At 41.5% G+C, this 12,354-nt stretch overlaps 1 protein-coding gene across 4 annotated transcripts in view; it reads left to right on the forward strand.

Moving 5' to 3' along the window:
* The window catches only part of LOC126213337 (poly [ADP-ribose] polymerase tankyrase-like), a 68,399-nt gene extending 61,506 nt beyond the window's left edge, over positions 1-6,893 (forward strand). For all 4 annotated transcript variants that reach the window (XM_049941032.1, XM_049941031.1, XM_049941033.1 and 1 more), the window contains one exon: positions 6,311-6,893. In XM_049941032.1, the coding sequence (XP_049796989.1) occupies positions 6,311-6,794 (484 nt within the window). In that variant the 3' untranslated portion in view covers positions 6,795-6,893. The remainder of the gene's footprint in view (positions 1-6,310) is intronic.
* Positions 6,894-12,354: the final 5,461 nt, after the last annotated feature.

The following is a 12,354-nucleotide window of genomic DNA, read 5'->3' on the forward strand; positions in this document are numbered from 1 at the left end:
GGATCACGGCATCAGTTGTAGTTTGTTTTCTATAAACGGAAAACGCATGTTTGTTGCCCTGCTTTTTTATATTCAGGTCCAGGAACTGTAGACAGTTGTCAGTTTCGTGCTCCACGGTAAATTTTATTTTATTATGTGCGTCGTTGAACTTTTTTACTATTTCCTCAATGTCCTCACTGGAACCATCAACAAGTAACAGAGTGTCGTCAACATAACGTTTGTAATAAACAATTTTATCCGTAATGTTTTCGTCAGAATTTAGAACTTTATCTTCAAGGTCATTCATAAAAATGTCCGCCATAGTTCCTGAAATGCTGGACCCCATGGCTAACCCATCGTCCTGAATATAAAATTTGTTATTAAACGTAAAATAATTAAAACTTGTAATGAGCTGTAGGAGTTCAATAAATTCAATTGTCTCTTGCGTTGAAATTTTACCGTATTTCAGGAAATTTCTCTTAATGATTTCTATAGTTTCGTTAACCGGAACACTGGAGTATAAGTTCTTAACATCCAACGAAACCAAACGGGAAGTGTCAGTGACTGGCGTATCTTTAATTTCACCTATCATGGTCATACTACCACGCACTGAATAATTATTATTATACACGTAAGTCTTTTTCAGAATTTGGTCCAATATTTTCGTTATTTTATATGCTGGACTATTTCGACCGTTAACAATCGGACGAACCGGATGCAGATCTTTATGTATCTTCACCTGTGATCTTAATTTGGGGGCCGTTGGATTCATGATAACACATCTTCTTTTTTCGGCTTCTGTCAGCAGGAAGTGCGTGCGTTTAAGAACATTTTTTAGTTTAGTTTGGAAATTGGCTGTTATGTCTTTCGGAATTTCTGTAATGCTATTTTCGACAAAAAACGCTAAGGTTTTCGAAACGTACTCCTCCTCTTTTAATATTACGACCGTATTCCCCTTATCCGCTTTCGTGGCAATAGCTTTCGCTTCATTAAGCTTTTTATTTATAGAATCGACAGTTAGTCGGTCTGCTCTAGTCTTATGATTAACACTATTTCTCTTATTTAATTCATTTTTTACTATTTTATGTAGCTTATGACCGACATGGCCTGTTTCATTATTATTTAATTTAGCAATTTCTGTTGTCATTTTAGTGAGGGCAATTACTTCTTTCGCGACCTTCTTGTTAAATGACGGCTCAATATTAAACTTTAATGCCTTATTTAACATTTCTACTTCTGTATTATCAAATGTAATATCCGTTTTGTTAACCACCCGTGGGTAAAAGTCCTTTGTTGTTGATCTTTTTCGTCTTCGCGCGTGTTATTATTTAATTTACGAAGTTTTTTATCTTGTTTTTCTTTTTTCTTTATAAACTCCTTCTGTAGTATTTTGTGAAGTCTACATGTAACCTCTTCCCATACGTTCATTGGTAATATTTCCTTGACCTTAGTCTCTGCTTGAATTATTTGTTTTTTAATTAAGTCTTTCTTTTTATACAGATGTTTAATTTCTGCGCGTATCCAAAACTTTTTTGCTTTTTCAACAGCTAGTCGTCCCGCCCATGACTTGCAATCACAAAGTTTCAACTTCACATAATTCGGGATAACATGATTCTTAACACATTCTTTATTAAAGTTTATGTTTGCGGCAGTTTTTAATAACTTACGTCTTAAATTTTTGTATTTATACACTAACCTCAATGTCTCGCCTGACACTAACGATTTGATATAATCCATTATGGAGTCGAGGTAGCAGTTGTCGTTATACTGGTTATCACATTTAGCATTCAACCGCGATTTTTATATATATTTTAACAACGCGTTTCGAGAGACAATGCTCTCATCATCAGGTTGTAAAATCTATGTCGCGAAATTAAACGTACTAAAAAGACAAAATACCATCACCAATAGTTGGTGGGTCCATAGAGTAAAAAAGAGAATTAAAAGTATATTGGACTGTGGGTCCTCGTCTTACATTAAAGTTGTTGACGCAGGTCGATGGCCGTCCCATAGCTACCAAATATGCTGTCGACTGCGCCGGCTCGGGTGCTGTTGTGAACTAACGTGCCTAGGTGTTGTGGCGTGGTTACCGCCGTGTGCTTGACGGTAACGCTATGCTATTGGGCGCCTCATTTCCTTACTGCATTGGTCTGCCATCGTTAGCCTCTCGCAACTCTGTCATTGACATGCTACAAGTTTTAAGTCGCATGCCTGCCCTAAAATAATTCTAAAAACCCGCTAAAAAATCTCATTTCTCTCCGCTAAAAAATCTCATTTCTCTCCAGATACTTTGACCTCATTTGAGAATACACACTTTTCCATCCCGTTTATCCGACAGATTGGTTTCATCGTAATTTAGGATGTTAGGCTGATCCCTTGTAGAGTCTTTTCAAGGTTTTCAAAATAATTCTTAACTGTATCAATATCAATGTGAAACATAAATAAGAAAAAATTAATAATTTTGAGCAGAGAAAATAAGAATTTCTTCACGAAACAGAAAACAGCATAAAATTGTCAGGAGTGTTTTATGAAATTCTCATTGACAGCGTGGCATTTTTATGATAGAAACCACCTGTCGTCTCTTCTCTGGAGAAACTCTTTTTGAACATGTTTGCATTTCATCTGTTGTCCCCCCCCCTCCCCCCCTTCCCCTCCCCCCCAGGTGAAAGTATAGCTAATAATTGAGTTTCGAATTTTGGAGATAGAAATCCCGACTCTGAAACAAAGTGTTCTGTAATGATTTTCACGTATGTCTTCCCATTATATGGTCCCCCTCGGTAGTTTGTGGAATTCTGTACGTTTTTACATTTGTAACTGATAATGCTTAATTGACTTGTCTTAAACTGCTTTAGCAAAATATGGATATTTAGAAGACTTTTCCATCACCCACTAAGTTACAATTATAGTACAGAAATATAGGGAAGACAGTGGTTTCCACGTCAGCAAAAAATTGTGCCATAACTAGTGCAGCTGTTTTGCTTTGTCAGATGTGTGATTGACTCTGTACTGGAATACTATTTCAACTTGTGACAAGTTTCAATAATCTGGAAAAATATTTTCGTTCTAATATTTTTAAGCCAAAAATCATGACTATAGAAATAAGATTATTTTTTGTTTTAGTACAGCTTAAAAGTGCTAAATGGATCAAAGTCAGTCACAGTACTTTTTAAATTATTTTTGCCATTGGCAACACACTGTTTTTCGCGCCAACTTTGTATGTCAAAGGCAGTCGGAAGCCAACAATGGCAGCTGGTAGCTAATTGTGTTGGCATAAACACACCAATTCAGTTGGTGCAAATCTAGACCCCTCCCAGTTTCGTTTTGTGGCACTGCTTGGAAAACTGACCCTCTCCTATTTCACAGTTGACACTTCTCCAGTGTAATCGTGACCACACTATGAGCACACATCTTCCTCCTGCAAATGCTCTGCTCGTGAGCAAGAGCTTGAGCAGACAAAACTCATCATGCTGAAAATTGGTGCTTTGTTACATCTTAACTTATATAAGGGTGTATACATGGATGAGAAAAAAAATTCTTGAATTTCCTAGTTAAAACATACTTTTTCCTGGGTGAAAGTACACTATACCCCAGGTAAAATACATTTTTCTATGTTAACTGACAATATACTTTCTCTCGGAGCTCTAAAACATATCAAGCCTTTGACTGGTAAAGGTTTTGTACACCTATGTAGAACTTACAGGCACTTCAGGAAACAAAATCCAGCAAAAAACAATGCATTTTGTAAAGATCTTTGATGTAGCAACATATTCACTGCATAATTTCGTATTACAAAAGTACAAATATGAATTCCACCAATTACAGCAGGGTAACTTCTGAAGCATTAAAATTAAGATTGCAATGTGCTTTTGTCAGCCAATAATAGCTTATGCCACGTGATCTCACCAGCCAACAGCAGCAGATATTCAGAGCATAGGACATGCAATGTAGTCAGCAGATAGGAAAAATACTGTTAATAGCGGGGGCGTACGTGCGCGCGCGCACACACACACATAGTGAAACTTGGTGGTTTAAGTTAATATGCATACAGTGTAGCTACAAGAAAAGTTAAGCTTTCACATTGGTTGTGCAAAAATTTTGTGCTGGTTCCCCCTCCCTCCCTCTCTAGTTCCCAATAATCCAAAGAGCACAGTTTAAATTGCAGCAGCTGAATATTTCGGACAAGCAGTATTAAAAAATTCACTGCTGTGTACTAAAAATTTCGTGGGTTACTTGGCTGAATGAATGTATGTTCTGTCGAGCATTTTGACTCTTGCATTGCATAATTCATAAACTATGAGAGAGTTGAAATTAATATTTTATGTTCTGTTGGGCCTGCAGCATTGTATATGTCAGTATACGACATTATAGAAATGAATGCTCCAAACCAGCTGCAATAAGGTAGTATGTTTTTTAATATTTTAAATGACAGGCCTGTTTGTTTATTGCCATTATCAAGTCACCTGTGAAACAACATTAATAACCATCTCTGTACATCAATTGTGGCTGTTTTACATTTACATTTGCACTGGTACTTAAGTCTAGTTGGAAGTGACGTTCATATTGCATTTATAGTAAAGCCCTTCTGTCATGTCTTGGTAAGTATAATAGTTCTTGTAGGTATTGAAATGTAAAAACAAGTTTTTGGCAGATATTTCGACAGTTCAGTTTCGACAGTTCTTTATTCTGATGCTATATGTTTGCGAACTTTATACTGCTTACCAGAGATGATATTTCTTTATGAATATAAATTTCCAGTTCATCAAGAATTCATAGTAAGTTCTTTCGGTATTTTGTGTAATATTTCTAACACAGTTTCAGTTTTCTCTGCTTTGTAGTGTTGGGTTTTCAGAGGCAAATAGAAGCTTGATGGATTAGTATCATTGTTTCTAGTTTCTTGAAGGAAGATATATCAAACACTAATGTGCCAGTAAAATTTTAAATAATGGCATAAATGACTGGTCTTCTGGGACTGAAATTTTTCCAAGTGGCTGGTCTTCAAAATGTTAAGTTTTGAATGAGCATCAAACCTTCTGTAATTTAAGAAATTCATTGCACATTGTCACATGTAGCATAATTGATCTTGTGTAAAAGTAAATTTACTTTGCAAGTACCAGTAATGCTTCTAAATCCACCATTCACAATATTTTCTCTAGACCTGTTAGAAATGGGGAGAGTTGTGACATCACTCTCATCGAAAGCAGCATGTTGCTACGAAATACTGTGTGGTCTTCATCCTAAAGCCTTTGACACATTGTGCTGTCAGTAGATGTTCATATGTGCACTGTCTTGTTGCTGTAAATCACACATTGCTTTGCAACTTAAGTTTTAGTTTGGTGTTACTTTCTCGTTTGTTTTATTGCTGCAGTATTATTCTGCAGTAGCAAGCTAAAGTAAAATTCTTTGTTAAAGTGTCAATTCTTAACAGTCAAAATAACAAAAATATAACTAAAAACTAAAACAATGAAATATTCCTGGAATTTTTTTTAAAAATTCCCATATTTTTCCTGGGTTTCGCAGTTGTCCTGGGGGGTATATATGCTGTCCGTGTTTTATTTCCACCCCAAGTCAAACTGTAATTTTGTGATACGGAATTTTCTGCCATATTTTGAATGGTAAAGATTGTTGCACAACAGTTGTAAAGATTCTAGAATGAAATTTTCACTCTACAGCGGAGTGTGCGCTGATATGAAACTTCCTGGCAGATTAAAACTGTGTGCCGGACTGAGACTCGAACTCGGGACCTTTGCCTTTCGCGGGCAAGTGCTCTACCAACTGAGCTACCCAAGCATGACTCGAGCCGTGTCCTCACAGCTTTACTTCTGCCAATACCTCATCTCCTACCTTCCAAACTTCATAGAAGCAGGTTTGCAGGAGAGCTTCTGTAAAGTTTGGAAGGTAGGAGACGACGTACTGGCAGAAGTAAAGCTGTGAGAACGGGGCGTGAGTCGTGCTTTGGAAGCTCAGTTGGTAGAGCACTTGCCCGCGAAAAGCAAAGGTCCCGAGTTGTAAAGATTGTCAACCAGACATGTGACTAACATTTCATGTAGAATTTCCATATGAACGGAACATTCTTTTTGTTTAAGAAACATGACTCGAGCAGAATATTAACTATTTTTATCTGTTTTATTGTTTATCCCAAAGTTAACTTAAAAGTACCACCATTTTTGTAATCTTAATATGCTACTGCACTTCCCTGTAAATTTTCTTACACAATTTTTACAATATGACACTTTCATTCCAAACGAACACAGCCGCTTGTGCGAGTTTTGAGTATTACACATGCGACGTCACTGTCAGTACAGAATTGTGATAACTTCAGTGTACTTTTCAGGACTTCATCTGTGGAGCAGACAGAGGACTTGAGCGAGTGGCTGACAGTGGCAGCCAGAACGGGTGATGTGGGTGAACTGCGGCGGCTGCTGGCCGCAGGAGCACCCGTTGACGCGAGGGACGGCACTGGGTGCACCGCCCTGCACCTGGCAGCGATGGACGCGAATCCGGAGACTGTCAAGTGTCTGCTGAGTGCGGGGGCTGACATCAATGCGAAGGACTCGAGTCTGCAGACGCCTCTGCACTCGGCCGCGTACCGGGGTAACTTGAAAGCAATGTGGGTGCTGCTGACGTCCTCGGCACAACTAGACGTTCGGGACCGTTGGGGGAAAACACCGCTGCACTGGGCTGCTGCCACGAAGCAGGTAGAAGCAGTAAGGGCTCTGTTGCTCGCCGGAGCGAGCAAGAAGGTGAAGGATGACGAAGACATTACACCTGCGGACACTGCTACCTCGTCCACTAGAGAGCTGTTCAGGATGTACTAAATGTGACATAACTAAGCCCTCTACTTCTGTACCTCTCGAATGTTACAATAAATGTGTAATTTATTTCTGGTTTTTCCTGTAATAAAATATTTCGCAGAATGTCTGCTTCATTTGCTGCCATCCCCTGAATATCATCTAATTGCCTTGGATACACCCAAGACAATTAGGTTTAGCATGAATTGATGTTTGGTGTCACATATTTATTCCAGTTGAACAAATCTATTTAAATGGCTTTGTAATACTGAGGCAATGAAACATATAATTCTGCAAGTCCACATCTTTAACCAGTTTGAAGTCGGATTCATGCAACACATGTCTCGGTTCATCAGAGTGTCTAACCCTTCAGATATATTTCGTAGCTGCAAAAGATGTCTTGTGGAGTAATTGCTTTTGCCAGCATTTATGCATAATAAAGTAAACTGTTCCAATTAAAGCCTCATAAATACCATTGCCACTGTTGGGGAAAAAAAGCACAGCAACTGAAGGGCTTGAGTAATGCAGTTGCACCCATGTCAGCCTGCTTGTGCTGGTGTCCATATCTGCAGTGTTAAAATATGGTACTTGTTATGTAGTGTCTCGAATAGAATTACAAACTGGAAAAACAATTTGGGTTTGTTGTAGCTTCTTTTATGTAACTTGTAACCTAGGCTTGTTCTTTTTCACTTCAGCTGCTATTTGTGTAGTGACAGTGCTGTTGAGTCTGCCTAGTGCTGTTGGTGAGTGGGATGCACTCGAGCCTTGTGGGGCCAATTGAGGCAGCCAGTTGATACTACATTAAGCCTGGGTCTGCAAGGCCAGTTCGGTGTGTGTAAGATTTGATGTTGACACAGCCATGAAAATATCATAAGTTGTTAAACAACTATTTTGATGATTGTCTAATGGACAATTCAGTTACAGTAATACTTAGTGTTTTCCACGCTTACTCAGTCACAGGGTGACAGATGTGGTGTACAAATCTTTCTTTTTGAAACATAGGCAAACATTTGAATACCATTTTTTACACTCCATAATCTTGTATGATTGAGGATATTTCGAGCTAGATTTGGCCGAAATATAGTTCTTGGCCATTAGTTAAAATATTACCATGATGCCATTTTCATGTGGTAACAACTTTGGGGTTGGGTTGTTTGGGGGAAGAGACCGAATAGTGAGGTCATCGGTCTCATCGGATTAGGGAAGGATGGAGAAGGGAGTCAGTCGTGCCCTTTTGAAGGAACCATCCCAGCATGTGCCTGGAGCGATTTAGGGAAATCATGGTAACAACTTTGTTTGAAGTTCTGGGTTGTTGTGCAGCATCATATCTCCTTAAGATATGTTTACCGTATTTACTCGAGTCTACGCCGCACTCGAATCTAAGCCGCACCTGAAAAATGAGACTCGAAGTCAGGGAAAAAAAATTTCCCGAATCTAAGCCGCACCTGAAATTTGAGACTCTAAATTCAAGGGGAGAGAGAAGTTTTAGGCCGCATCTCCAAATCGAAACAAAGTTGGTCCACTGTAATGTGAGACACAATTTAGGTCAAATGAATGATGATACAGCTACAGTGGTTTGGTTCGAGTCGTAAGCTTAGCAGTTAAGCTTTACCAGGTAGCATTGCTATGCGTCAGGCGCTCCGTCCTTATTTATACGGGTACCCTTCCTTTTTCACGTGCTTCGTCTGGTTTGAATTGATTGCTTATTTTTCTTTGATCTGATAAGCGCAGTTTTCTTTGTTATAGGTGTTTACGTCACTCTACGCTGAAAATGCATTACTGTACTGTGTCATGCATTGTTTGTCGTACTCTGATACTGCGTACTTGGCCTGTCGCCGATTGCGGCGTAGCTTGCTTTTGTGCAGGCTACCGCCGCTTACAAATAAAAAATAGAGAGGAATCGTCTCATTAGCGAAACAATGGCAAGAGACTGCTACTTGTTGCTACTTACAGTGCTGCTTTCTTTGATAATGATCAACAAGAACCAAATAATAGACTGCGTATGATAGATGATGTTCTGAACGAGAGTTAAGCGAAAATTTTTCTCCGTTTGAAAATCTTTGCAGGCGCCTCTTTAGTACATTACATTCTGCACAGAAATTGGAGTCATCTTAGATTTAAAAATCTAGTCAATTGCCTCGCTTCATTTCTGACTGTATCACTGTTTAGCATAAGAACAATACGAATATAAACATGACATGACATGTATATTCTTCCGCGTTTGCTGTTGTCTCACTCTAGTTTCGTAGTTTATTAGGCAGACAGGATTTAAATGAGATAGCAGCAAACACGAAACAATACATGGCAAAATGTTTATATTTGTATTATTCTTATGGTGAAGAGAATACTGCATGTGATTCACAACTCATAAAAGTTCCTATTAGCAACCATCTCCTCTCACAGATAGGAAAAAATTCAGAACGTAGAGTTGGCCATATTGACAAACATCCTAAACATTCTTGCCAGTCGGGTTTTCGTAGTACATTGAAATGCTGCTACATTCGAAGATGAACAATACGGAATTTGTATTTACTTCGTTGGATAATGTATGAAAATGCAGTGGTCGAAACTCGGCGCGGAGAAAAAAAAGCTCGTCTTCCATCATTTTTTTATTTACTGACGCAGAGGTTTTGGCGCCAGTATTTATCTTTGTGCCTACAAAGCGTGCCTGTGTAGCGCTACATATATTCGACGGCAGAACTAAGTTGTGGCGGCACCCACCGACATTTTTAAGAACTTCCGGTTGCTTTGCACTCGATTCTAAGCCGCAGGCGGTTTTTTGGATTGCAAAAACCGGAAAAAAGTGCGGCTTAGATTCGAGAAAATATGGTATATCGTTAAACTTTTTTGATCAACTGTCGACACAGTGTGACACATTGGGCTGCATGTGTACCACTCTTCCACTTGTGTACGTAACTTAAGGACAAAAGTAACTTTTGCATAATGTGTCGCAACCAAGTAACGTAGCTCGATGGAACTTGGATCGTACATAGAAAGAACAGCCACGGCGTAATACAGAAGATAACGCACAGAAATACGCAATGGAACGAACGGAAACGACACTGTTATTCAAATACATAAATTTCGCTGAAATCGCCGCGATTCTTGACAGTACACTGCACGTTACAAAATGGGGGACATGGTTGTTAATGGGGTGTTTGATCACAAAGGATGGCAATGCGTGCTCTGGTAGTTGCTCCCATGCTGGCCACAGTATTGGCTTGGCGTTCTGGTGGTAGGCCTTTTCATTCCTCAAAAAGCACGGATGACAGCTACTGGATGGTCATTGGTGCACTTGGGCATGCTGCAGTATGTCTCACTGTAGAGTATGGGTAGGCCGATCCATTCACACAACACTCTCATTCCACAAACTCTACCACCTGCACTGTTCGACGTGGTTGCGCATTGTCATTCATGAAAATGAAGCCGGTGCCGAGTACGCCCCTCAAAAGATGCGCCGGCCGAAGTGGCCGTGCGGTTAAAGGCGCTGCAGTCTAGAACCGCAAGACCACTACGGTCGCAGGTTCGAATCCTGCCTCGGGCATGGATGTTTGTGATGTCCTTAGGTTAGTTAGGTTTAACTAGTTCTAAGTTCTAGGGGACTAATGACCTCAGCAGTTGAGTCCCATAGTGCTCAGAGCCATCAAAAGATGCACCTGGGGAAGGAGTACAGTGTCGCAGGTACATTGGCTGATGACTACCGTGATCAAAGATTTGGAGGCTGGTACACCTGCGATGAAACTTACGTGTCCACACACGTTTGTGCCTATGTCCGGAGATGGACGCTCGTAAATGTACCGCATTCTTCGCCTTCCTTGCTTATATGTCTTCATCCTTCCTTTGTCCTTCTCTTTTCCTTACCTCTTCTCTTTACCCTTTTCTCCGCTGCGGCGTTTGAGACCTCTCTTGTTTCCTTTCCCTTTCTCTTTCTTCCACCCTGTGCGTGTCTGAAGGCCGACCCACGCCTTTTTCTGCGTAGCCGGTGACAAGGTAACGCGTAATTCCCCGCCCCGGGTAGACAGGTAGGACACGTACGTACCCCCTGGTAACGGCCAGGCCCAGGGAGGGGTGATTACCTGAGCTGATACCTTCCAAAAGTGCCGATTGGTCCCTCCGTCCATTTGTCGGGAGGTGTGACCTGAGGCGTGAACAATCACCTAAGGTGGGAGTGCTCTCAGAGAGGGCCCCCACAAAGGAGGAGCGCGCCATCGGAGACGCCGGTAATCATGGGGGATTCCTCCGCAATGGTTTCCTCACCTTCCACTATGTCTGCTCACAAGCGTAAGTTCACTGAGTCTCAGCCACAGACAGTTCTTCCATCGTTGCCACAGTTCCTTGTTTCTCGGTCTGACGAAGGTCACAACTTCCCCACAGTCAACCCTTTCATTATTCAGAAAGGTGTTGACGCAATTGCAGGTCCTGTAAAGTCTTGTTCCAGATTACGGAATGGCACCCTGTTGTTAGAAACAGTCAGTGCCCTCCAGGCACAAAAATTGCTGCGTACCTCACTACTACACACCCTGCATGTCCGGGTGGAACCGCACCGTACTTTAAATTCCTCGCGTGGAGTCGTTTATACATGCTCCCTCGATGGATTGTCTGACGAAGAAATTCAGCACTACCTGTCTGACCAGGGCGTAACGGCTGTTCATAGGGTTATGAAAAGGGTTGACACGAACATCATTCCAACCCGCACTGTCTTCTTGACATTTGACAAAGTTCAACTCCCATTGAAAATCAAAGCAGGCTATGAGATAATTTCCATTCGCCCTTATGTCCCAAACCCTACGCGTTGCTATCGGTGTCAGCGGTTCAATCACACCAGCCAGTCCTGTTCCAATCCGGCCAAATGTGTTACGTGTGGCAAGGATGCCCATGAGGGTGCTTGTCCACCTCCATCCCCTCGCTGCACCAACTGTATTGGTGACCACGCTGCTTCCTCTCGAGATTGCCCCGTTTTTAAGGACGAAAAGCTCATCCAGGAAATTAGGGTGAAGGAAAAGGTGTCGACCTTTGCTGCTCGAAAATTATTCGCCAGTCGACAGCCCACCGTGCCTCAGACAGGAAAATACAGCACTGTCCTTGCTTCTCCTCAGCCAACAAAGGAGGCGGCCACGCAGACTTGCGACCTCACCTTTAGTGCCACGGTCGTCAGATTGGCCAGCGCAAAGATCGTCCGCTCAACCTCACCACTTTCGCCTGCCCACTCTCTGGCTCACCCTTCGTCGGGTTCTGCTAAATCTCGAGCCCAAAAGTCAGACACCAAGACTTCGAAAAAAGAGCATACTCGTGAAGAGTTTTTACGTACCGCCACTTCCCAACCATCGGTTCCTCCTTCATCTAGACATCATACTTCCAAGAAGGCTACAAAGAAACCCAATTCATCTCCTTCTCCGCCAAGGCGTGTCTCATCTACAGCACCACCTGGCGGAAATCGCCCTCGGCCGTCTTCTGTGTCGTCGAGGCGCACTGCTGGCGGCCGATCAACCGGCCGATCGCTGGTGGCAGGAGCTGCTCCTGACCAACCTATGGATCAGGATCTTCTGCCTTCGACTGAATGCCATTCCATGCTGTCGGTCGCAAGCTC

The sequence above is a fragment of the Schistocerca nitens genome, chromosome 11 (genome assembly GCF_023898315.1).
Source record: "Schistocerca nitens isolate TAMUIC-IGC-003100 chromosome 11, iqSchNite1.1, whole genome shotgun sequence".
Lineage (NCBI taxonomy): Eukaryota > Metazoa > Arthropoda > Insecta > Orthoptera > Acrididae > Schistocerca > Schistocerca nitens.